Source organism: Sardina pilchardus, chromosome 6, assembly GCF_963854185.1.
Source record: "Sardina pilchardus chromosome 6, fSarPil1.1, whole genome shotgun sequence".
Classification (NCBI taxonomy): domain Eukaryota; kingdom Metazoa; phylum Chordata; class Actinopteri; order Clupeiformes; family Clupeidae; genus Sardina; species Sardina pilchardus.
This window is the reverse complement of record NC_084999.1, coordinates 17,721,972-17,748,781: the sequence shown is the minus strand read 5'-3', so window position 1 is coordinate 17,748,781 and position 26,810 is coordinate 17,721,972. Positions and strand designations below refer to the sequence as shown.

Here is a 26,810-nt window from a genome sequence, read left to right as displayed (position 1 = left end):
AGTGATCGTTACAGCCTTTCTGCTATAGCCCTCTGCCACTGATGTTTGCTGGTATTTTGTTGTTGTATTCTCAGCAGCCATTTGTATTAGATTCCAGGACGTTTGATGGCAAATTCATAGGGCATGTATGATGAATTATGAATGAGTAAGCATACATTTTATAACACACTCACACATTTTACACAAACACACACACACACACACACACACACACACTCAAGCACACAGACACACATAAACACACACACACAAGAACACACTCCCTAATCGCACGTGGAAAAACACTGGGAATCATGCAGCTGCAACACCCCACGCCAATTAACGCGGCTCTGACCTCGCACATCTGGGTCAGTGAATCCGAGAGCAGGAACAAAGGGAACGCCGGGCACAGAATTCCAGTTCCCAATTACTCCGCACCCAGATCCACAGGCAACAATGATGCTGGTGAGAAGTTGGATGGAGCTGCCTAGAGTGGCAAGGGACAAACACAATGGGCCTCTATGGCAGTGGCTGGACAGGATTCAGGACTGCGGTGAAGAATAAACGGGACGCAGGGAGAGAAGCCTTGTTATTGTCTCCTGGGCCGAACCCCCTGATTCAAGACACCTCGCTTTGGCAATGTATCTCTTTCTCTCCCTCTATCCATCTATCTATCTATCTATCTAACTATCTATCCATCTATCCATCATCCATCTATCTATCTATCTACAGTTTCCTTGGTAAATTGCTTAGTCTACAAGCCAGTCCAATAAAAGTCACAACGCATTGCATATACAGTATGTCATCGTCAACAACAAAGTGTAACAATCGCCAGAGGCCTGAGTGTTTAGCACTCTACTGCTACAGTTGTACATGTCCATGTTCAATAGCTGGTCTAATGAAACAGCCGTTGAGAAGAGGTCTCTTTATCCTCTCAGTACTCCTCACTGTGTGTGTCACACATGTATCTGGTGACAAAACAGACAGGAGACACATATGGCGCTCTCACTTCAGACATCTGCAAGTTCAATCGATTCCATATAAAAGGCCAGGGGAGAGAGAGAAAAACAGAGGGGGGAAAAGAAAGCATGATCGAGTATTTGCCTGCAGGTCAGTAAGGCCAGTGGAGTATTTGGTGGCTGCTGCTTCTGTTGTTGTTGTTGTTGTTGTGTAAGTCTCGGGACTGCTTTTCACTGTGTGTTTTACAGTTCAGTGGGAGCTCATCTCCACAGCAATTACCCTGGTCTGACAGGGAGCGGGGAACTCAATACAGAGTGCCTGTGATCTAATACAGCAGATCCATCAGCCCCTGGGTTGAGGCCGCTCTGAAAAAAACACTCTAGGGGGAATAATCGATGGATGTGCCTCTGAACCTTTCATTCTTACATAAAATGCAAGCATGAAAACGGCCAAGTTTGGGATGAAACTTGATCAGAATCAGAAAAAGTTATTATCTTTGAATGAGAGAGTTGTAATTGTTCAGTTTCCATGAGAGACCTACTCTTAATTACTGTAATGATTAGCTCATTTACACTCTCATGACTTTCGGTAAAAGTTCACAGATTCTGGTAAACTGATATAGGATCAGAATAGAGAATTCAACATTGGCTGTACTTTTTGAACAGCACTAGTCACACCAGTTCAAATCAGTTGTTAATGCTAACTATTCAAAATTATGATTTATTATTCGAAATTATTATTTCAGTTATTTAGATAGCCTTAACCTGCAACCAGACAAATGTAACGATTGGCAATACCATCTTTCATTGATCTTCTTACAGTGACATTTTATTTTATATGCATTGCTATTGACCGTTACTGTAATCTGTGTTATTATTGTGAATGGTAAAGTACATGCTGAGTGTTATTGTTCCATGCTAGTGGATGGAGTGAGGGTAAGTGGCTAAGGGCTCTGCTCCTTTTGTGTTCTATTGTTACATTCTGATGTACAGTACTTCATGTTGGACTGAGGGAGATCAAATATCAAACAAAGACTGATTGATGTGGCCATTGGCAAGACTGAGATAAAGTCAAAATAGTACCTCGTAGTCACATGCCTGGCTTGGCTTTTAGTTGTTTTTTTTTTTCATTAGGGGGGCTGATGATCACAGATCTCCCCTTCCATACATACATATGCGATTGATAATGCCTGAGGGTGCAGTGAAGATGACTTACTGGGTCAAATGGTGCCTAAAGGCATGGCATAGATAGATGGGGGGAGGGAGAGAAAGAGAGAGAGAGAGAGAGAGAGAGAGAGAGAGAGAGAGAGAGAGAGAGAGAGGAGAAAACAAGGACATAGAGAAAGAGAAGCCACACTGGAGAACACAGAAGGCAAAGCAAACACAAACTGGAAACAGACAGGGCTAAAAATACACCATACTGAAATATTTAACTTACTGACCCAGAAACAGCCACAGTGTAATCATATCTGTGCTCCAACAGTGGAGACTGCAACGGCAAGAGCATGATATCATTAGTGCCATGGAAACTGTAATGACATGGGAGGAATAGGCTACCTTACTAGCTGGAGGAAGAATATGCCTGACAAACTATCCACAGAAGTCCTAAATATTTCATTTTTACGATCCAGTGTGTATTAACTTTCAAAATCCTGGGCTTTGAGATAAGGCTCACTGTGTACAGCACTTCACACTTAAGTTATCTGGACTCAGTGATTGCTTTAGAATTTCTCTCAATAACCTTTAAATAATGTTTTTGGTTAATCATATGTAAAAGTTTTTACGTTATTACGCTATTACGCTTACGCTATTTTTACGAGTTATATTTGTTTTATTCCAAGCAGCATAAGTGTTAAGTAATATAAGTAGCATTTTGCTACTTTTTGAAGAAAACTAATTTTGGCATCAGATCATTGATATACAGTCATGCGAAGCTGGCCAGGCTGGCCATCTTCTGTCCAGGAGAGTCCTATGAAAGTCCTATGAAATGAAAGGGGGGAAAAATATTTTTATATCGCCCCAAAGAGACATTTCTGTGCTGTTGAGGATGTTTCCAAAGTTTTTAGATGCCTCCAAGTCTGTCAATCACCCAATTACTTGGACCATGCTGCTTCTATGCACAACACTCAGCCACAACAGTTCTCCTTTGCCATGGTTGCATTGAGGTTATACTTTCCCAGCCAGTCTGGAATTAGGGAAATGACTGGTCATTTTTGGTTGGTCATTTAACAATTGACTGATGTGTTCCTGATCCCTTCTCTATTCAGAAACTGCTGGGCGTGTGAGGAATATGTCAAGGCAATAGAGGTGTTGACCTAAGTTGTAGATGGCCAGGACAGTCACCAGTTATAGGGGGAATCTCTCTAGTTGAAAGTTGAAAGATGTCTAGTTGAGACTGAGAGCATCATTCTTACTTGTGATATTCTACAAGGAAACAATTGTACATGAAAATTGGAATATGGAAAAATTCTGGAGGTGAATGAAGAAATATTTTAGATTTTTTTTCAATGCCATTGTCTTTTGAGAACTTTTATCTAGATGGCAGGCCTGCCTTTTCATATGATTCATATCAAAAAAGAAAAAAACCCTGCTAATGTCCACAACCACGTCACCATATGAACACTAATGCTTTACCCTAATATGGAATACGTACACTACACTACAAATTATATCATGCCCTCCCTCCCCCAAATATATTTACATTCTCTCTAATAGGGATATGATTACAATATGCGCTGAGACTAAATTCCACTATGATATGGCATGTGAGATGAGATAATAGATGAGAAAAGAGAGCAGAGAAGAGAGGAGAAGAGGAGAGAAGAGAGGAGAAGAGCAGAGAAGAGACGAAGAGAAGAGAGGAGAAGAGGAGAGAGGGGAGCGATGACCTGCTCTGGGGCAGCTGTGTTTTCTGGCTCCCTTTGCCTTCACTGATGTTGAGCCAGTGAGTGGGGACCTCTTATGGACAAAGAGTGACCTCAATTCAAGTTGACATCTCGTCTATTGATCTGGACACTGCCGGCTGGCAAAGTCCCCAGAGACAGACAGCTTGCCCTTGTGGCTAACATTCATGTTTTAAAAACCCCTTAGCCGGAGGCTACGGCTGAGCTTTTCATCCAACCACTTTGTATAAATTACAGGGCTGAATCACAATGCCCCCCACCCCATCCCCAGCACATATTGGTTGGACTCAGGGATGCTCATCCTCAGCCCCCCCCCCCCCCCCCCCCCCAACACTGATAAAATGAAAACTGCGTCACAACAGATACTGGAGATGTCGAGGCTAAGTGTGCCTGACAAACGTCTGTCAAGTGACCATAGAGGGAACCCGTTTGTTTGGGTTGGTGGATGTGCAGACAATTACCATCGTCTCGAGCTGACCGGGTCTGCGCTGGGATCCTTTCCACTGGCTGTCTGAAAGGGCAAAGCTAATTTCTTTGAAATTCAGCTTGCAATAGCGGATCGCTGAATTTAGAATTTAGTGGTAAAATAAGATGTTTCAGTGAATCGATTTTGGTAGTGATAGATATACTTTTTTTCACATTACTTTGTCATAGTCTCTTTTTAATAAGAACTTCACTACAACACCTTCTCATTTACCTGGACCAGTGCAATAAAAAATGTATGTGGCCTGAGGGGACCTGGATGTGACATGTGTGCAGATTTGAATGTGTGTGTGTGTGTGTGTGTGTGTGTGTGTGTGTGTGTGTGTATGTCCGTGTGTGTGTGTGTGTGCATGTGTGTTTTATCCATTGGTGATTGGAGGGGTCACAGGGTTGGGCCTGGAGTGACAGCTGTGAAATGAAAGCATAAGTCATTCCCATATTTGCCTCTCCGTCCCCATTGCTCTGGAGATGGGGGTTGTGTGTGTGTGTGTGTATGTTTGGGGGGGGGGGTTGAGACAGGGGAGGGTCAGACATATTGAAGTGGAAAGGGCTGTGTGACATTTCTTACCCCCCTCCTGAGAGTGTGAGTTAACATCTACAGTGTCTGTCTTTTTAGACACCATATATTACATGTTAAATTAGTAATGAATTCCGTTACAATTAAAATCCTTGTAAATGAGCATTTTCTGGAAGACTTGACCAGTAGAATCAGACTATGATATTTTCATGGTATGATATTGGGCTGCTGACCCTCAAGAGATGAAGCATGCAAATGATTTGGTACTGGTCAGGACGGTGTAGGACTTTTGGACGGTTAATATGACAATAAACAAGAATGCCAGTAGGACCCGTTAAATTATCTGAAATCATAGCAGTGTAAAATGTGAGAAGCAAGTCTGTCCAGGGAGCTGCTGTGGAGATAATGCTTGAATTATTACTTACTGATCATTTCAGAAGTGATTTGCTTGCATGGTAGAAATGAATCACACAAAAACATTAATGATATCTGAATGACAGTTTTCTTTATATCATTCATTGATCAATTTTTCAAAACCTAAAATACAGAAAAAAACAATACTCTTATAGAAATATTTCTGTGAGCTAATACAACAAAAGGTCCTGCTTCTCAAGGTCCCAATGGCTTTTGTATCCAAATGTTGACTTTACAAACTGTAGTGCCATTTTTGAATGTGAAATTGTTTTGACATCTGACTCCAATTGATTCTATATGGACAAGAAAATGATTACGATAGATATACCTATGCTACACAAGATGCCCTCTCCCTATAGGTCACCTGACATTCTCACTGAGGTTTAATGGTTGGCAATATATATTTGTTCATTGATATTTACCTTGAACAGACAACAAGGCATTAACGCTCCCAATAAGCACTATAAACATGGTGGCCTTTGTGCTTGACATGGCGACTAAAGTACTATCTAGTTGTGCTGGACTTTTGGTGCTAGCTGAGTAGAGTAAAACAGAGAGAGAGAGAGAGAGCGAGAGAGAGAGAGAAAGAAAGAGAGAGAGAGAGAGGGGTGGGGTTTTCTGGCTGGTTTCATATATCAAGTGCCTCTTTTCACAGCTTCCAACCTCTTCAGAGACCCAAAAATACAAAGAAGGTCAACTCGGAAACAAACCCGAAAGAGATTTTTTTTTTGTTACCACTACCACAAAACATTCCAAACAGTTCCTTTGCCGCTTTGGCTTTGGCAATGGCTTTCTTTTTTACGTAAATCCGTCCCAAAAGATTTTTGTTTTTCTCTCTGCTTCCACTTGGACATAATAGGAGATTCAAACCCTCCCAAACACACGCACACACACACACCAACCCCCCCCCCCCCCCCCCCCCCCCCCCCACCCCCACCACCTCTCCATTCCAACCTCAGCTGCTGTGATCACACTGTTTGCCCTAGCTGCACAGAGTAGCACACCACACATATGGACACAATCTTGAGTTTCAGTTTAAAAAAAAAAAAAAATCTAGCTGAGCATTTTTATGAAGGCCCCCAAACAGACAATGAGATTATTCTCTCTGAATGTCCTTGTTTACAAAAAGAAAAGAAAAGAAAAGAAAAGAAAAGAGTTTTGGCATTTGGTACTTTTAATGGCTTCTGGTTCATTCGCAAAAGAAAGAGTGTCAGGAATCGGGCCTCTTCAGAGACAGCACAAAGCCCTTCTGCCAGCTCCTCTGAAATCTGTGTCCCCTTGTGTAGGGACTGGCATCGAGTGACTATTTATATATATAAAAAAAAAAACAACACAAGCAATGAGAGTCTGACGGATTTCAGTGAAAGATCGAGGTCCGTTTCCCCCTAGCGACAGCGCAGAATCAGTTTGGGGTCGCTCTGGGTTGCGTCGGAACAGCGAGTGGTGTTCCTGATCGTGTGAATGAGAGAGTTCACGATGGTGGGCCCATACGGGTCTCAAACTGTTTATCAGTCAGGTCAGCCCTGGCAATGTGAAGAAGCGCTTGGGGGCTGGGGCTGGGGGGTGGGGGGGTGGTTTTTAGGAGGTCAGTCAGAAAGACTGACTGACCGCCCGCATCACCGTCTCACCCTACAGGGGGGGGGGCAGATCAAGGGCCGTTCTCGTTGTAATGCAGGGAGATGGGGCGGTCGCGCTGGACGGCGGGCATGTAGGGCCAGTTGTAGCTGGAGCCGGACAGCAGCATGTCCCGCAGGAGGGTCTCGATGGGCGTCTTGCCCACCAGGCGCACGAAGAAGAGCTGCTCGATGACGGGCGAGGAGACGATGCGCAGCGAGGGCAGCCGCAGCAGCAGGCGGCCGAAGCGGTTGGGCTGGCTCGGGTACTGGTTACGCACGTACTCCTCCAGCGCGCACTGGGACTTCTCCTGGATGCTCTCCACATGGGCCACGTCGGACAGACCCATGGCATCTGAGAGAGAGAGAGAGAGGGAGAGAGAGAGAAAGAGGGAGAGAGAGAGGGGGACAGGGAGAGAAAGAGGGAGAGAGAGAGCAAGAGAAAAACAAAGACATAAGAGAAATGGTTATTGCTACTAGACAAAACAAAAGCGTTAACAAGCACATGGCACACAAAGGCAGAGTTGGATCGTGGCTATAGACATTGACCTAGATTATTTTCAGATCTTTATCTGGCCACTTTTGAGCAATCAGATAATGGGCCAGTTTGACATTTCACCCATTAGTGTCTTTTTTTGTGCAACAGCAGAGTCACAAACATGTGATGGCCTTTGGTATAGTTTCATAAGGCGGGTTTCATAACCCACAAAATGCAGGAAGTCACCACATACAGTATTCAAGCATCCACTGCACTTTAACCCGCATGACAGCGTTCAACTTTCAGAACCCGCTTTTGCACAGAAAGGGAAGTTTTAGACGACTCCTTTCTTCATAAACGCTGACCCTCTCTTCTAGTTTCTTTTCCCCCCTGTCCATTTATTAGTGTTCCGAGCATAAATGTCTTCCTGCTGAGCTTCTGTTTGTCCGCAACAAAAGATTAATTGCTTCAAATTTCTATGGTGATTACGAACCCCCACGGGCGAGGCATAACTGTCACGTCTGCCCTCCGCCGAAACCCCCCGTGGATAAAGACATCAGTGGCCCTCCGCCATTTTGGATGAGTGGGCATCAAATCAGACACCTCGACAACAATGCTCTCGCTGACAGGGCTTGCGTGCCTCCACCACACCTAACATGGGGAGCGGACGCCTCGCCGGGCCCCGGACGCCCTTTGTCTCTCGACTGTACAGACGGACAGACAAACAGAGAGACAGACGCGTAGGAGGAAAATACTATTTGGGGGGTGGGAGGAGGGGCATGAGTGTGTGTGTGTGTGTGTGTTTGGGGGGTGAGGGGGTGAACATTGGTGACATTAGACGTCCGCTCGCTGATCCAGGGTGATGGGTCGGAGGGTACAGCCGCCCCTGGGCTGGAGGTTAGGGGGCACCGGAGTTTGTCTGGCCCTGTTAGCTCATGCTGGCAGGTCTCTGCGGGAGGGCGGGGATGGAGGGGAGGGGGGTGGGGGGCGGCTCTGGCTGGAGTTGGAGGACAGATCACAGTGATGCCCTGGGCTACAGAGGTTATGTAGGTCAGGGCCAGGCTGTGGCAAATCCCTCTCGCTAGAACTCGCCATGCATAATTCAGCCATGTTGGTGGGGTTGCAAGGGGCTGAGGGGACGGAGGTGGGAGGTGGAAATAGGGGTGGTGTGTGTGTGTGTGTGTGTGTGTGTGTGTGTGTGTGTGTGTGTGTGTGTGTGTGTGGAGGGGGGTGGTGGGGGGGTTGTGGCTGCCAGGGCTGGTTTCAATAATAGATGGAAGCGTGAAGAGGAGAGTGATGGAAAAAGGAGAAGAGGAAATAAAGGACCAGGAGAGAGAGAGAGAGAGAGAGAGAGAGAAGGAGAAAGAGCGAGAGAGAGAGGGAGGGAGAGAGCGAGAGAGAGAGAGAGAGAGAGAAAGAGAGGGAGAGCTGATCCATCCATTTGAAAGAGCGCAGCAGCCCTGAGCCAGGTGCTCTGCTGGAAAAAAGGGTTTTCTGACCACCTGGACCTGGGCGGTGCGTCTATGGGAGAGTCCTCGTTTGAGAAAGACACCGTGGCCAGGAGAGACACCTCGGAGCCGAGGCCTGGGACCTGCGCTCTGGACACCTGGCCCATCTGGCGTGACTGCGGTGGCAAGGGTCGGAGTCGCAGAGGCGCCGTACTCCGCTCGCTTAATCAAATAAACATGAGCCGGCAAATCAGGGGGTGTGCTGCATAAAAATGAATGAGGAAGTGCTACCTAGAAGGGTCAAGTGCAGACACTTAAAAGCACATTAATACCACGCTGGCCACAGATGTACACTGTCGGGGCATAGCGCACCTAGCCAAGTCCTTCAGCCACCCTACCCCACCTCCAGAGAGACTGGGGGACACTGTGTCCTTTCAGTGATAGCAGAAGGTGGAAGAAAACCACTGTGGTAAACTAAAAAACACGGAAAAGAAAACCTGACACTAAGGGACAAATTCTTCCAGACATGTTGACAATCAGTCAACCTTTGTGATACATGAAATATAATAGTTGTTTAGTTAAACTTTGTTAACTTCTTTGAGTCAGTATTGAACGATTTGCTAACAACCCAACAACAACCCAACAGTGGGATAACCCAGCTAGCATCTGACTGGTGTACCATCTAATGTCACTGGGTAAACATGGCTTCATAGAGCCTTGCACAAACAGAGCACTTTATTTTGTATACTACGTGCATTAAACAGTATGTTATTATACGTTGCATTTTAATGGATTTGAGTGGCTTTCCCCTCCAGTTTGTACTACACAGCATAAACCCTTTGAGGACAGGTAAACTTCTACTTGATACTGATCCGGTCCTGATCCAGTGTGAATGCATCTGAACCACTCCAGATCAGTGCCAGGTTTGATCCATGCTGTGTTTGGAGCATCCACTTATAGTGCACAGTGAATAACTAGTGACTATACCAAGTAAGTAGTGGTTAGAATAACTGATAATAACTAATGAATAACTAGTGAATAGTGAATGGTTATTCACTCTAGGTCCAGTATGTGCGTGAATGAAATGATGCCGTATTCCTTGGCTAGGCTGCATACCGGAGGTGAAGAGCACGATGGATTTGAGGCAGGAGTACTCGGCTGTGTCCACCTGCAGGACCTTCAGCTTCTCCACCTGCTCCTGGAAGACACGGATGTGGTCCATGAACGCCACCACGCGCTCGGCAGACATGGGGGAGGCGTGCAGGCCGGCTGCGGCCAGGAGGGGAGCCACGTGCAGGGGCATGGAGCACTGGGCAGCATTCAGCACAAACAGCTCACTCCACGACATGCGCAACAGCGCCACCTAGGCACAGGGAGTAGACACAAGGATCTTTTGGTCACATTTAGTCACATTTGTGACACTCGATCAACAAAATGCAGCACCAACCCGCTTGCCACTGTTGCATGTTCCACAGGTTAAATTTCTAATCAATATTTGCAAAAAGGTTTGAATATTCTTAGATATGATTACTTAGTAATTCCTGCCAAATTCCTACACAATTCTGTTCTTCCTTTATGAGCCTTGAATATTCCCTTCTACCGAGCACAAGCAACGTGGCGAGTATTTCATCTTCCCTATGCAGTATACAGTGCATGAATGCATACTGCCCCCAATGTGCCAAGCACCCCCCCCACACACACACACACACACACTTCCTGGCTACGTGCGCTCACCTGGTCCATGAGCTGCAGGTCAGGGAAGAAGGGGATGTTCTTGGCCCACTCCACAGCGCTGAAGAGCAGCCGGGCGGCCAGCTCGCAGATGTTCTCGATGCCCATCAGGTTGTTGGACTGCATGCACTGGGCCCCGTAGCGAGACGTGGGGTACGGCTCGGCCCGCAGCAGCAGAGAGATGAAGCCGGACAGGTAGGGCTGACCGTTGTACGGGTCGCTGCCGTTGGTCAGGTACTGTCCAGGGCTGGTCTGGGAGTTGGACATGCGGCCCCTCTGGACGGCTATAGCATGAGAGACAAGAATAACAGAAAAGACAAAAGAATATGATTAATCTGGGATCTTACACGAGGAGACACACATTTTTCTAATAAAAAAGTTAAAATAACTCTTTCAATTTTCAATCAAATCCTGTGATTTTTTTTGAAGTGGAACGCAATTTTTTCCAGCGTCAGTAAATGGAGCTGAACGCTGGTGGTGACAGATGCACTACTGACAATGGCGTCTGCTCTCCCTCGGCAGCCTTCTGCAGTATTAATACAATCACAGCTAAAAGCCACGTGAAGGTTATGCCAGGTGTCAAAAGACGAGGAGAAATGTGAAATGTCGCAACAGCCTTCGCGCCTTCCCCCGCCCCACTGCAGGGCAAATGTGAAATTGGTCTTCCCCGAAGCAGACTGAACAAGTGAATGAGACAAAAAGAAAAAGACAGAGTGAGAAATGAAGAGAGATGGGGGGGGGGGGGGCACAGAGAAGGAGATACAGAAATAAAAAGAGAGACAGAAACAAACAGATAGAGAGATAGAAAAAGTGAAAGAGAGAGAGAGAGAGAAAGAGACAAAGCATGTGTGAAGATGTGGTTATGTGTGTGTGTGTTTTGTGGTTGTGTGTGTGGTTATGTGTGTGTGGTTATATGTGTGTTTGTGTGTGTGTGAGTGTGTGTGGTTATGTGTGTGTGTGTGTGAGTGTGCGTGTGTGTGCGCGCGTGTGTGATTGTGTGTGTATGTGTGGTCATGTGTGTGTGTGTGTCTTTGGTGAGTGATGGCGAGGGGAGGTGTGCTAAAGTGGGATTGCTCTTCACACCTCCCTTCAGCAAATGGCTCAGCCGGGGGCCAAAGGGGCACAGAGAGGCCAGCGGCTGCCCAGATCCGCTGCACTGTGCTGGGCTGCACTGCCCCGCGCTGCCCCTGCACGCTGCCATGGCTCAGAGCCCATTTGGAAAACACCTGTTACACCATCCTGCTGTCTGCCTAATAACTCCATCTACAGTTACACCCAGACAGGGGCGGGGGTAGAGAGAGAGACAGAGAGAACGTGAGAAAGAGAGAGAGAGAGAGAGAGAAGGGGTGGGAGGGAGAGAGGGAGCGTGTGAGACAGAGTGAGAGAGGGAATGATAAAAGAGAGCGAAGGAAGAAGAAAGAGAGAGAGCGTACGATAGAAAGGAAAGAGAGCAAGAGAAAGAGAAGGAGAGGGAGAAAGAAAGAGGGAAAGAGAGAGAGAGGGAGTAGGAGGAAGAGAGGGGGTGGTGTAAATACATTTAGGATGGAAACTGTTTTCCCACCCAGCATCTCCTCACCCCAAAATAGAACTGTTGTGTCAATGGAGCACGCTGAGGTATTGTACGTCAGAAGGGTCATGCTTACTCTCTCTCAGCGCCAGCTTCATAACCCAGAATACTGCTTATATAACGTGATAATAGCGCTTTATCAGAGAATATCGTGAAGCAGAGAATATTTTTTACTTTCAAACTGAAAAAAGGCTCATCCATGTGTTTGTGTGTGTGTGGGGGGGGAACGACAGATGACCCAAGGAACAGAAGACAGGGGTCAACGTGATTGACTGAGGAGAGAAGACAGGGACAAGGATGAAATGAGACACAGTGTAAGACAGAGAAAGATGGGTGGATAAAGAGAGAGAGATGAAAGGCAGCGTGGGGTTCAGCTGCAAAATTATGCCACAATCTGCTCCCTCCAGATCTCCACTATTGTACAGTCTTGCGCTCTCTCTCTCTCTCTCTCTCTCTCTCTCTCTATCTCTCTCTCTGTGCTCTCTCTGTGCTCTCTCCTTCTCATTCCCTTTGCCTTCGTGCCTTCATGTGTCTCACTTTGTCTTGTTCTCTCTGTCACTCAGGTCAACACAGAGGCCAGAGTCTCAGCCCCCAATCAAACAGCAGCCACTAGCAGAAGTGACAGCCACCCAAATGTTGGAGCCCAGCGACGCAAAAGCCGGGGCTCCGACCTCAGTGCTCCCACCGGGACGACAGACAGAACGCCGGAGAGCAGAGACGTAGCCACACACACACACACACACACACACACCGAGGGAAACGCAGAGGGCTTTTAGTACAGCCGTCAACACCGCCGGCACCGGCACAGCAACAGGAACAACAGCGGCAGCAGCAAGACTCTCAAAGCACAAATTGGACTTCTCAAACGGCAGCACGCTCCAGAAGCACCCGTGCAGTGGTGCAAAGAGAGAGGGAGAGAAGACGAGAGAGAGAGAGAGAGAGAGAGAGAGAGAGAGAGCTGTCCTGATTTAACCTTTGCTCTTACAGCTTTGGGGGTAATGGCAAACCAAAAAAAGGGAAGAAACACGTCAGGCGCTTATGTAATGGGAATCAATTTAGCAAAATGTCTGTAATCAAAGGGATTCCCTGCGCTGCACTGATGTTAAAGTCGCTGCCACGAGAGAGTAAATGAGTACACTAAATTAAATTGCACTCCACAATCTGGCCCCTACCAACTGTGTGTGTGTGTGTGTGTGTGTGTGTGTGTGTGTGTGTGTGTGTTTGAGTATGTGCGCATTTGTGTGTGTGGGTGTATGTATGTGCACATGTGTGCGTGTTTGTGAGTTCCAGTGTGGTGTAACACGCAAGGAAAGCAAAGTATAGACTATAGAGGAAGGCGGCATAGAGAAAGTCGCTAAGAAAAACAACACTTCAAAAAACACCTCCAATAACTTTAACAACTCGTGTCGCGACAGATAAGTGCCGATGGAGACAGGGACTACACAAGAGGCTGAAAAGGAAAGAAAAATAGAATGAGGAAGTGTTTGCATGTGTGTGTGTGTCTGCGTGTATATATGTGTTTGTGTGTTTGTGTGTGTAAGAGAGAGAAAGTGTAAGTGAGAGAGAGAGAGACAGAGAGAGAGAGAGAGACAGAGAGAGGGGAAAGAGGGGAGGTTTGCGTGAGGAGGCTCAGGCACATTAGCTGGTGCAGACCTTTTTACTATCTCCAGCGACAAGCTGCAGCTGCTGCAATAGAGCCCAGCTACATTAATAAGAGAGATGTGAGCACTGTCCATGGCAGAAGAGAGAGACAGAGAGAGAGAGAGAGAGAGAGAGAGAGAGAGAGAGAGAAAGAGAGAGAGAGAGCGCATCACCGCACAAGTTTCATGTATCTTTCTTTTTTGGGGAGCGCTTCTGTTTTGGAAGGGGTGAGGATTCGGTGAATGAGATGTAACAATCTAAAAAGCTGGCCTATTTTCTTGGGGTGTGGAAGCCAGCGGCTACAACTAGAACAATGACGAATGTAAAGTTCTAGATGTATGTGACAGGGAACCAGCGCTGCTGCTTAACTCTATAAGTTATCGCTCTCAATTGCTTTATACACAGACATTATTTTCAGCCCTCAATCCAGACCAGAGCTTTCATGCTGGTGCTGGACAAAAGTGTATATGTGTGTGAGGCAGAAAGAGAACGATAGATAGAGAGATAGAGATACAGAGAGAGAGAGAGAGAGAGAGAGAGAGAGAGAGAGAGCATAAATGGGAAAAGGCTCACAGTCCTTTTGACTGCAGTCCCAGGCGAACTACAAATAACGTGTGTCTGAGCTGATATTTACACTAAAACCAGGGGGAGCCGTCGTGTTTGGACTTAGCCCCTGAAACATGTGTATTATTAATGTCTCCTTGCCTTTTGACCTATATTTCACACCACACTGGAAAGGTATACGCTGTAGGCTGTAGGCAGCGTAAAAGGAGGCAAAGCAGTGTGGTGAGCATCCCAAAACCAGCACAAGGAGATGTGTGGGTGACCCCTGGCAAATGCAGTACACTTGACAAACACAACGTTAAGAGATGAGGCTTTGCGAGTGATTTAACGTACTCTTTCGCTCATGAATTCAACGCTTTAGCCCAAATAGGATCACTCCGGCCTGTTTCCCTCTCCATCTCTTTCTCCATCTACTTGTATGGACAAAAGAATGTGCGTGGGTGTGTGAGTGCGTAGACGTGTGTATGAGTATGTGCTGTATAGTGTGTGTGTGTGCCTCTCTCTGTGTGTGTGTGTGTGTGTATGTGTTTGTGTGGGTGTGTAAATATGCCAAACTCCTCATGGAGTCTATATTGAGCTTTTTTGCATTGACAGAGGTCAGGGGAGAACATGCAGAACATTCCAGTGGAGTGGCTGCTTGCAGGAGCCTGTGGACCTGTCACCCCGGCAGTTACACACACACACACACACACACACACACACACACACACACTACCCTAGGCTGGCTGCTGCTCTCTGCTCTCTCCCTGAGAAGAGCCCTTTGTCAGCCAGGAATGTCCGTCGTGTCAAAGAGAGACGTGGGTGTACAAACAGGTAAGGCAGTCGCATCAGCGCAACATGGGAGAACTGAGCCTGTCAACGTGGCAGAGAAGGACAAACACAACATCTTCAGTCCGCACTTCAGCCCAGTGTAAAGACCCCTTTACTCAACACTAGAGGCCTCGAACTCTATGCAATTGTTCTCTCTCTGTGTTTCTCTCTCTCTCTCTGTCTCTCTCTCTCTAAGTAAACAGCTAATACAAAAATATCCAACGGGTAGCTGAAAGGCAAAAAAGAGCTTAAAATATGAGTCTTGGGGGGCAGCGGAACAGGAATCAGTGCATAATTTGTCCTCATTCAGATCCCTGTGCACGTGATCTTTGTGTGGGAGGCAGTGAGTGGGCTTTCTGAGCACGAGGGGGCAAAGAACAGATTGCCTTTTGAGTTAGTTCAAGTCAAGTGTATCTCTCTTCCTTCTTCCTTCTTCCTCTCTCTCTCTCTCTCTCTCTCTCTCTCTCTCTCTCTCAATTGTTAACAGAAAGGAAAACACATTACTTATGACACCCATTTCAAATAACTGTATTCTCTGAGAATGTATGGTTCATGGGGTAGGTTTTAAAAAGCAGTTTAAATTAGAGATGCACAGATTGTGAAATTCTGAGCCGATACAGATACCAATACCGTTTAAAATAACAATTTGGCTGATAACCGTTGCCGTTACTGATTAAAAAATATATCTATACATATATATATTTCTTTGCTTACTTTGGTTTTGATGTTAATAATATTTTTAGCTGAGGAAACAAAAATAACTCAACCATTTTCATGTCTTTCAGGCCCTCATGGCACCATCTTTAAATGTCGCAGTTCGCACATAACAAAACATTTAGCGCTAAATGTCAGAAATGGCTAAATGTCATATACATTTGTGGATAGACAATATATCAGTCAACAGAACTGACATTGTCTAATACTGATGTTAGACCAATATATATTTATGCATCCCTAGTTTAAAGGTATTTGGCTTCTGGTTGCCATTGTGGGAAAGTTCTCAGAGCTGCACTAACGCTTAACATTGATCTTTTCAGCTTGTTGTTGCTTTTTTCACAGAAATAACTCTCCCCATTATCTCTCATGTCCCCAGGTCATAGAGATCACTGGGTCATTATGAAAGTGCAGATTTTCTCACTGACATTTCCCTGGGAAAAAATGGAGAACCATTTTTATTATGTCATTGAACAAAAACATTTTGTTTGGAGACATGTTTTAAAGGCACAAGCGTGTAAAAAGCATCCAGATGGGTTTCTATAAATATATAATATGACGGAATCAAAACAGAGGAACAAAATGGCATTGACCATGGAGTACAGTTGTAATGGGGCCTCAGTACAATATAATGAGGCTACAGGAAAGCGTTGTGGGAAAGTTTTGTGATGAAAAAATGTATGGACACAAAACCATAAGTTCAGTGTCCATTGCAGAGTCAATTGTGCAGTGTGCTTTTTACTGTGCAATGGGCCAGAGAAACTCACATGGTCAAGTATGGCCTACCAACAAACCTATAGCAATTCTGGTGTGGAGGCCAGATTATTATACTTTCCAGGTTGGGATGTGACTAGGGGTCTTAATATAGCACTAATGGCTTAATCATAGGGGACTTCAGGGCATCTGAGCATAGGTGACTGGCAGTGGAACACCTGAACCTGCACGGCACACAAAGCATAACATGCTGGGCCTCTTGATCTGGTACTTGTCAGGCGACCCCATTGCATAATTCAGGGAAAGTCATAAGTTATGTATGACCTCAAGAGTAGGGCGAGAGGAAGCCCGTGCGTGTGTGTGTGATTCTTCAGTCAAGATGTTACCGAATGTTTTGCGCAAGACCAGTTATACCTCAAAGCTCATCGAAAGCTGTGAAAACAAACAAAAAGCATAGGAATTTTTTTTTTTAACGATTTTCCATTTTCTATCATATGCCAAACTCCTCTCCACACTTGCCTATTCAGTGCCCCCGTGACGCCAAAAATGGAACGATCCTTGAGCCTTTGTAATTCTTATTTTACAGTTTAACAGCCATCATAGCCTATGTGTTCTAGCTATATGAGGAAATATATAGATATGTTAAGAAATATTTGCCATCACTAATAAACAAAAACAGTAAATCAAGTCAGGTGTTATACAAAAGAATATTCTAATGGTTTTGTAAAATAAATATAGCGTGACAACCATCATTTACTCCCAAGGTTTCTGAGCCGTTGCTGTTGGCGGTGTGCGTCACAGATATTTGGTAGAGCGGAAACAAAGGCCCCAACTAATGGGTAACTTTTCTCTCTGCGTTATAAAAGCCATTGGGCCTCTCTTTAGACTCATCTCGTTTAGACCGCTGTGATGTAGCGGTATAATGCACAATGTGATTGTCTAGGCCTACCACAACCTAAGCGTTATGCCATGACACACGAGGTAAGACTACGTTCACGCTACAGATTACAGACCATGGTTCCCTGGTGGACCATTTTGGACGGTGGTGGAAGTGGTGTTTTATTCAATTTGCAAATAAAGGTATGAATCTACTTGTGTTACGGTCAAGATACGCATATGTTGCTTGTCCTTGAAATGCACTACAACTAGTTGATCGGAGACAAAACTGTTGCTAGCAAAAAAAGTCGAAGAGTAGGGCCTATTTAACTTTCTCATTAAAATCAGAATTTAGGCTCAGGTCTTAACAACAGAGATTTAAGCACATGCATGTGATTTATTGAACTACAACGAAAATGATCTTGCAACCACCCTAGAGAGATAGGTATTGTATAAAATAAAGTTGTATGGTCACATTATGGCCACTGAATCTGACTAAAACTCACAGGTCCGCGGTTTTGTAGATAAAAGGTCAACACACTGGAGTGCGTCAGGCGATCTCCTCGGGTTCAATCAGTCAGAGAGAGGCATGACTGGGTGAATTTACCCTGGAGTGCTGTTCATTAACAATGTGGATTGTGTGCGCACTTAGGAGAGTCCAGTGCATCACAACAAAAACATATTGAGTTACCAAAATAATAAAATGCCTTCATTAACATTATACATATTGACCTATTTTATATAGCCTATGACACGGTGATTTGGGAGGGATATGTTAACCTTTTAAAAGAGAAACACTTAGCCTTCACTTAAAGATTTGCCAAAAAGACACTCAAACAAATCACAGCAACTGGGTTTTCAACTATAGGCGCGCGTTCCTTAACTATCCTTCCAATAACATCCCCCCTACTTCGGTGGGAGCAATCAAGATGGATTAGATATATGTTGCAAATGGGAAAACTGCCACCCCATCATAAAGGCCTGTGTTAAAATGTTTTAAAAAAAGAAACATGAGTTGGCCAACGCGCGTCTAAAATATCACGTATCCTATGTATTTCAGAGATAAATCAAGACAGTTCATGGAAATTACAATACAATGATAACACACAAAAAGCTACACATTTGGAAGATCTGGACCGTCCTCTTTTCGCGTGTTGTAATTAACATAAACCGTGTGATTGGACATGACGCGCCTGAGTAGGAACTGACTGATTAAAAGTGAAACGTTATGCTCCGCATACTCTGCATCACTGTTCCTCTTTGCACTAATTGACCCGTTCTTAATCATGCACAATACAGTAAATGTACTGGGGGCCTTTGGTAGCAGCTAGGGTGTCGGGGAGCAAACCCCATAATTAATAGGTAGACAAAGAGGGCCATCACCCAAAAAGTGCAAAATAACTGCATACTTGCGCACTGAATAACGCAAATAGCAAGTGGAAAGCACAAAAGCACAGCTGTGCTTCTGCATCCCTTGTTGTTTTTGCAATGTAACCAGTAAACTTGAAACATGTTAACCTGATGTTACTGTCTTCTGGCCAAATTTAACTATCATTACTAGAATCACTTTGTGCTGAAGTGGCGAATCTTGTAGATGTACACAGGCATTATGATTGTAGCCTATACCAGTGCCTTGTTCCCAGGGATTCAATCAGGACTTTCAACATTTCACAGTGGTGTAAATCGGTGCATGCTTCTCTTAGCCTAGCCTATCTGAAAACAAAAGCATCTTACCTTCTCTCCTCATGCCGACTTTCAAGCACTTCTTCAGGCGACAGTACTGGCACTGATTTCGGTGATGTTGGTCGATAGGACAATCACGATTTCCCCGACATGTGTACGTCAGGTTCCTTCGCACCGAACGTTTGAAGAAGCTCTTGCAACCCTCGCATGTGAACTGACCGTAATGTTTACCACTGGACTTGTCTCCACACACCATGCAGTCCACATTGGGAATTTTGTCCCCAGAAAGTGCATCGTTCCCCGGAGTGGAACCAGACGGGGTTCCCGGCGTTCCACCGGGCTCCTGACTGCAAATCTGGAGCTGAGACCCGGGATCGGCCGAAATGTTCTCTTGCCACTGGTTTACTACCATTGCCATGCTATCCTACAACACTTTGGTTAAACAACAGATATAGCCTGACTCCGTTGCGCGGGGAGGAGATAGGGATCCGTTCTGACGTCTTGAGAGAACAAGATGAGCAGAGAGGCGCTTTACACTTCCTAGAGATATAGAAAAAGTGTCCACTTGCCTATAATCGGACACGACTTCACGAGTGTCCTAATGATCGTTTACCGTGTCGTTTACAAAGACTCATAGGCAATCAAAGTTCACAAAGCAAGCGCGATAGCAACATGGTCATAGGAGTCCTGCCAGAAGGCTATTCCTTTCCGTGCGGAAATCCCCCCAAACACGCAAAAGTTATAACGCAGACGGTGAATAGCAGAGGGGACCCACAGTACGGAGAGCCGGTCCGTCACGAGAAGGTCATAGTGAGTCATTTACTGAAAATACGCATTTCCAGTTGCCGCCGATCTTTAGTCTGACAACCAGGAATCTTCTTGAACTTTGAAAATTTCAATCAGCCTTCAAACGAGAAAGGATAGGGGTATCCGCCAAGTGAATATTAGTTAAAAAAATAAACTGCAGATATTCACATCTGCGTGTCTTGTTTGCTAATTTGTTAAAGATAAAATTACTCTTGGAATCAAATTCACGTGAGGTCCTATCAGTAGGCTGAGAAGTCCAGCGATAGAAATCTTGAGTCCCCCTAACACGAAAAGAAGCATCCAACAACGGCAAATCACCACTTGTACGCCAATGGCCGTTGGGTTTCTGAGCAGAAATCTTCGCCGGTTTCAACACAGTTCACCCGCCAGCAGTCGGTCCCATCGCTGAGAATCGTAGTTCAGAAATTGGTGAAAGTGACACTAAACAGCCGCGCTCGTAGTAGTCCCTCCGACCGCTTTCCATATAAGGCTATTACTACCATATTAGGATAAGTCACCTTCCTTTTACTTCATCGCTAACGTGAAGTGACCACTCTAATTGGCCAGTAGAGGCAGAGGAAGGAACTGTGTGTCCAATTGGATTTAAGATCCAGTTGTTGAATATGCTTGACTTTAAAAATCTTGATTAGTACAAATAATGGACATCTTCGTTACTAAAACGCCGACCTTACAAACTTCAAGACTAGACGTTTCTTTTTACCGCAGATTAGGACGCAACACATTAATAACATACATCTTAAATATAGTATAAGATAAATATGTGTTTGCAATATATGGAAGAGAATGACGTAGAAACGTCAACAAACTATAACTCTTAGGAGTGAGGTCAAGCGCGACTTCTTTAGATTAGTAATGTTCACAGATAAGTTGTCTGTTGGTAGCCTATCACTTAACTCTAGCGCATTATTAATAATGTGTCCATAGTCTTACTTTAACGATAGGGATTAGAATACATGGATTAAAAAAGAGATTTGAAAAATATTTGAGCAGGCTATTTTGGGGAATGTCCACGTGCTGTTTTAACCTTCAAGGTGTGGGGAAAAATCACACTTAAGGTAAAGCTATAATGAGGTGCCTATTCTAAGCCGAAGTGTTGGTTTCGTCACTTATTGTTTTCTTGCAGAGTCGAAGGTCTGCTTGAGAGGTTAGTTTTCCCGCTACGTTTGTTAGTTCATTTCATGTAAATAAGCAATGTCAATATTCAAAACACAGAGACCAGCTAGGCTACTTTTGTACCACCAGAACGGCCGTCATCTGACAGTACAACAGCTTTACGCACACAATAATCTCCTTGCTATGATTTTGTAACCTATTTTTTCCATATTCCTTTGTCATGAATAAGTTGACAATTATATGTGTATGACACTGTAATGATTGATTATAATTATCATCACTAGTTATCACTTCATCAGACATTTTTTTTAATGAAAGAAAAACTATTGTAATTTGTATGCTACATAAAAAGATTTATTTTCTTTTTTAAAAAAAACCAAAAATGTTTTGTTACAAATGTTGTATAGGTCTAAAAAAATGTTTCATGATCATTGATATCATGGAAGAGCAAAAAGACATTGAAGATAGTAAGCAGACTTTCAAAGACTCTAGACAACATAGCAACTATGACAAGTTTATTTGTACTAAATTTACAAGGAGTAAGGAATGAAAACATATTATTTTGGCTACTTATTATATCAAGGTAGACATGTCTAAGTATTAATCTCAGTCTTTTTCACATTTATAAGTTTACAATTTCACTGACACTGAGAATAGTTTAGCACAGCTCTCTCTCTCTCTCTCTCTCTCTCTCTCTCTCTCTCTCAGTCTCTCTCTCTCTCTCTCTCCTCTAAATTGCAAAAGGACACATGGAACCCCAAATGTCCCCAAATGTCACAAGGACTCATGTGGCTTAGATATTACAGCACATGGAAATCCCATTGCTCTGTAAACATAACTGATCCCCACTCACATGTTTAAAACATTAATCACTGAACGACCGACAGTCCACATGTCTATTAAGAGAATCAGATCTGAAAGGAATAAAATAATGTACTCAGATCAGAACTAAATGTGAAGTTAGTAAAACTGGACACAAATTAGCAAAACAAAATCATAATCTCTCTCTGTTGCTTGCTAGTTGGAAGAAAACACCACCAACACACTTATTAGTGGTTTGCAGCGCTTACTGTGCTTGAGGCAATGAAGTTGGCCTTTAGCTTGCTTAATTGTTGTCACATGTAACCTTACCTGTCTGCCAATTAGCCCCATTGACTTGCTATTAGATCATTCCATGGACGATGGAGTAGTGACCAAGGGCAGTGTTTGTTGAAGGGGCCCTGTGATTAAGGGTAATTCTATACAGTGCAGCCTATTGAAGAAGGTTAGATTAGCTCCAGTGCATCTAATGAGGGGATATTGTTCAGTTGCTAAAGTATTCTAAGACTACTCTCTGAGTTCCTCATTGGTTTCTACATGGCTGGCTTGCTTCTTTCTTGTAAGGCTTAAAGATGCCAGGTATTGAACTGCATGCAGGCAGCTTGCTGTTTCCAACAGCATTATTTGTGTCTTGAGTGTAGAATGTCCAAAGGTATTTAGGTTTTTATTGTCATGAATCTCTTTTGACGTTCCTGAATACTATGTATTGCTAACTAATCAACAAATCAATTGAATGTTTATTACGTGGCTACTAACATTATTTGGACAACACAACGGGACATTGGGGCCATATGGTGTGAATGAGTGGACAGGGTAGGCAGGGAGTTCAGCTCAGCAGCACCCGTGAGTGATGACCACACCAAATGGCTCAGTGACTGAAAATGGGGTCATGGAGTAAACATGACCGCATACTATGGCCTAGGAAATGCAGGGGCCACAGGTTTACTGGATAATTTATGGAGGTTCTGACACCACAAGAGTCTTTCTGCCTCTCTCTCTCTCTCTCTCTCTCTCTCTCTCTCTCTCTCTCTCTCTCTCTCTCTCCCGCCACTATGAGACATACACACATGTTCAAAAAGGTGTTTATAAAGTAATTGGCATAGAATGGTTTACCAATAGGAATGGTCACTTGGAACAGGAGTTGGAAGGATGTTTTTCTCATCTTGATTGCTGTGTCAATAAGATGAGTGCAGAGAGAGTTTGAGATGCCTAGTGGATGTTCATGGGAAAGTAGTTTTTCTCTTTTCTTCTTCTTCAAAAAAAGAAAACGTCAATAACATACATCCAAAAATCTATACTGTCATTAGACACCCAGTCTGTTTCATATTCATACATGTTATAAGGACATGCCGCTGACTGCTTTTTTATTGTGTTTTTAATTAATAAGAATATTTATGCATACGCAATTTAGTTTTATATATTATGTAATGCAAGAAAAAAGGCAAACATTCGACAACATTAGCCGACATAGCTAAGTAGCCTCCGAAGACATACTGAAATAGATAGTGGGGAGCAGCGAGGAGGGAGGAAGCACACCCATGTAGTGCAGTGTGTGGGTGATAGGATACGGCTGTGCTAGGGATACTCCACAGGCCTGCAGGTCAGCAGGGGTAGACTCACAGTGTTAGGTGAGGACTGGAATACCACACCGCCCAGTCGGATACATCTGTAGACCACTGCGAACGGACACTTTTTCGAACGGCCTAGAGGATAGCATTGGGCAGTCATTTAAAAAAAAAAGACAACACAAGCATGAAAGTCAACATGAAAATTGTCAGAAGATTTTTTGGTATTTGTTATGCCACTTTTGAATGACCTAATAGTACAACGCTTCAAAGTCCAAGAGAACTTAATTTCAAAACTGAAACATACTGTAAAAGCCAGCCGTTCAGCAAGAAACTGAAATAGAACAAACAACAGCAGAAAATAAACTTTGTTCAGTCCTGCAGTGCCATCTTAACGGTCACACATAACACAAGTTACACACAGCCTAAAAGCTGTGCTAAATCAGTGCAGGAGAACTTAAGTGTGTGAGCACGTGTTTTATATAGCACCCAGACGTGACAGATTTTAGTGCAAGCTTTTTCCTTTGGCCGATTGGGGTTGATTAAGAGGTTAAACAGTACGGGGCTTGGCGTCTTTAACTAAGATTTATCTGTTCCTGTGTTGACCCCCTTCTGGGGGCTGCTTCCCTCGCCCCAATGTCCCATGGATTTATTTAGTTATTTGTTTATGTATTCCAAAGGGGTCTTCGCCCCCCCCCCTCCACCCCCCAATCCACCCCCACCTCCCTAATTTTTTCCCTGTTTGTGTGTCCCAGCCTCATTTTTCATCGCGTTGAGACTGACTTTGAGGCTGTTTGCTGATTCAGCGGCCATCTCAGAGAAGGTCTGTTGTGACATTCATCATCTTAACAGAACTTCAAGGACTTTCAAAAGAAAAGAAAGGGAAAAAACAGTGTGTTGAAATGTTAAATTGTATTGGTTGAAAATAATAGTTTCAGGGGAAAAGATTGTTAAACAGCTGAAACGTTTGTAAGAAACTCAGTAATGATTAATGGAGGTCAGGGCTGATTGATTTTTAGATAAGATTAATTTATGAGCCACAGAGATATTTCTTGTGAAAGAAACATTTGAACTTTTTGAAAACCTAGAAAAACTGTTGTCCTTAACAACTTCCTCACTTTTGCATTCATAGCTTAATTCTGATCATGTAGTTTTAAAAAGTATATTATAGTAAAACACTGAAAACATTATAGTTAAAAACAATATATAGTGCATGTTTAAATAAAACATGATGGATTAAAACACATTTAAACCTGCTATAGAAGAGCCGAGAGAGAGAGAGCAGAGAGAGAGAGAGCAGAGAGAGAGAGAGAGAGAGAGAGATACATGCATAAACTTCTCTGAAGTAAGTGGAGAATGTGTGAGTCTTTTTCAGGCCTGCACAGCCAGCGCTACAGTATGTGGCCAGCGTGACCCGACATGTCTCTGAAGCCAGAGGGGGTCCTGACCTCTGCACCCCGGCTCCAAAACTAGGAAGATGAAAAAAAGGGGGGGGGGGGGATCGGGCTAGAGGTTCGCTCCTAAACAAGGGCTTCTGTTTCGGCCGCCCCTGGAATGTCTGCTCCATAAAAAGATGCCTTGCGATCGACCGGGGAGGGAGAGAGAGAGCGGGGACAAGCCGGGCGAAATGAAGAGACCACATTGTATGTGGTCCGCTCGCGCCCTGAATGACAACTCTCAGCAATGACGAAAGCAACTCGGCGCGCACAAAAAAATCTGGCAGCTCGGTGGAAAAAGTCACAGTGAATGATGGCCGCCGGTGACGAAAACAGCCAGTGTTTGATTGCCAGGGTCCATATGGAATAGACATCAGTGTTTCCTTTTACGAATATTGCATTTGTCACAGATGCAGCCGCCTGCTTCTGCTGCTGCTGCTGCTTGCAGAGCCTGTCCACGTTACAGCTGCATTTGAAGCCTTGAGCGGACCACAGGGGAGTGTTGGTGAGACAGTAAATTATCGGCCCTGGTGACTGTGACCAATGATCTTAACAAGGCAGAATGCTGGGCCGTTACAGATTTCCTCCCGCTCGGCCCGAACCGCCCGCCATAACGCAATGTTTACAGCCGTTTTTTACCCCCAAACTTCAGTCATGCGATCGGCCAATAAATTACTCTGAGCGGCGCTATCTAAGGGAGAGTCCTTGTGAAGGCGGGCTGTGGCATTGGTGGAGTTACCCTGACATTGAGGGTCAGGCCTGCAGATAACCTTGTGTTTTCACACTGTTTTTCACCAGCATGGCAGCGGCCTCCCCCACCCAAGAGACAGCACACACACACACACACACGCACACGCACACGCACACACACGTACACACACGTGTACACACACACACACTCACACATAAGCACACACCCCACCACCGCCCCGTAAAAGGATTTTAATCCATTCCAACTGGAACCGTGTTGACACAAGGCCTCAATACATCTTCAACTGGGCCTTTTGTGAATCGAGTCGGTGTGCTCAAATGCGAAGACGCACAGGCATACAGCGGGAAAACGGGAAAATGGGAGGGGGGTGGGTGTGGGTGGGGGGGTTGGAGCAGTGAGTGGAACCGGAGATTTTTATGCTGATTTAGTGTCCGGTTGAGAGCTCAACCTCCAAGGTATTCGTCAGGGCAGGCCTGTTATAGTCTGCCGTCCAAATAAAGTGTGCAAATCATCTGCTCTATCTCTCTCCCGCCACGCCACTGATGGACAGGAATGCGATATATCAGCGGCCAAGGTTGTTCATAAAAGTGTCCTCACTACAATGAGATCAAAATTTGGACACCAAACCGACCACCAGGCAGGCCAGGGTGCTTGAATCTCCTCCGCGCGAGCACAGACTCGCAGCTAGCTAGCGCGGGCACGTGGGCCACAGCCACTTTCGCAGCCTCTCTGTTTGCGATTGCGGTGATGGCAGCCCACTCTGTGATGTGTGGAAAGGTGGGTTGTGGGCTTGGAAAGGTGGCGGTGAGGGTGTGTGTGAGGAGGAGGAGGAGGACCGGTGTGTGTGTGTGTGTGTGTGTGTGTGTGTGTGTGTGTGTGTGTGTGTGAGTGTGGGTGGGGGGGGGGGTGTAGGCCGAATTCCCTGCAGTTAAAATCTCAGACGGTGGTCTTTAACGCATTCTCCCTCCCTCTCTCCCTCTCCCTCCCCATCCCAATAAAAACCTTCTGACCACCAGTTGACCTTTTGCGGTCTTCTCCCTCACTCCCTCCCTCTCTCTCTCTCTCTCCCTCTCTCTCTCCCTCTTTCTCACCCCTCTCTCTCTCTCCCTCTCTCTCTCTCTCTCTCTCTTTCTCACCCCTCTCTCTCTCTCTCTCTCTCTCCTTCTCTCTCCCTCTTTCTCACCCCTCTCTCTCTCCCTCTCTCTGCTCCCACTGCAGCCCACTGAAGACTGGTGGGGTCAGC

The 26,810-nt window shown here is 45.0% G+C and overlaps 1 protein-coding gene across 1 annotated transcript; it reads right to left on the bottom strand.

The window, feature by feature from the left end:
• Positions 1-6,213: 6,213 nt before the first annotated feature.
• Positions 6,214-20,342, bottom strand: nr2f5 (nuclear receptor subfamily 2, group F, member 5). The gene is made up of 4 exons (XM_062538786.1): positions 19,146-20,342; positions 10,529-10,809; positions 9,911-10,157; positions 6,214-7,223 (listed from the first exon to the last, which is right to left on the bottom strand). The coding sequence occupies exons 1-4, from the start codon at positions 19,510-19,512 to the stop codon at positions 6,904-6,906; spliced, it is 1,215 nt and encodes a 404-aa protein (XP_062394770.1). The 5' UTR covers positions 19,513-20,342; the 3' UTR covers positions 6,214-6,903.
• Positions 20,343-26,810: the final 6,468 nt, after the last annotated feature.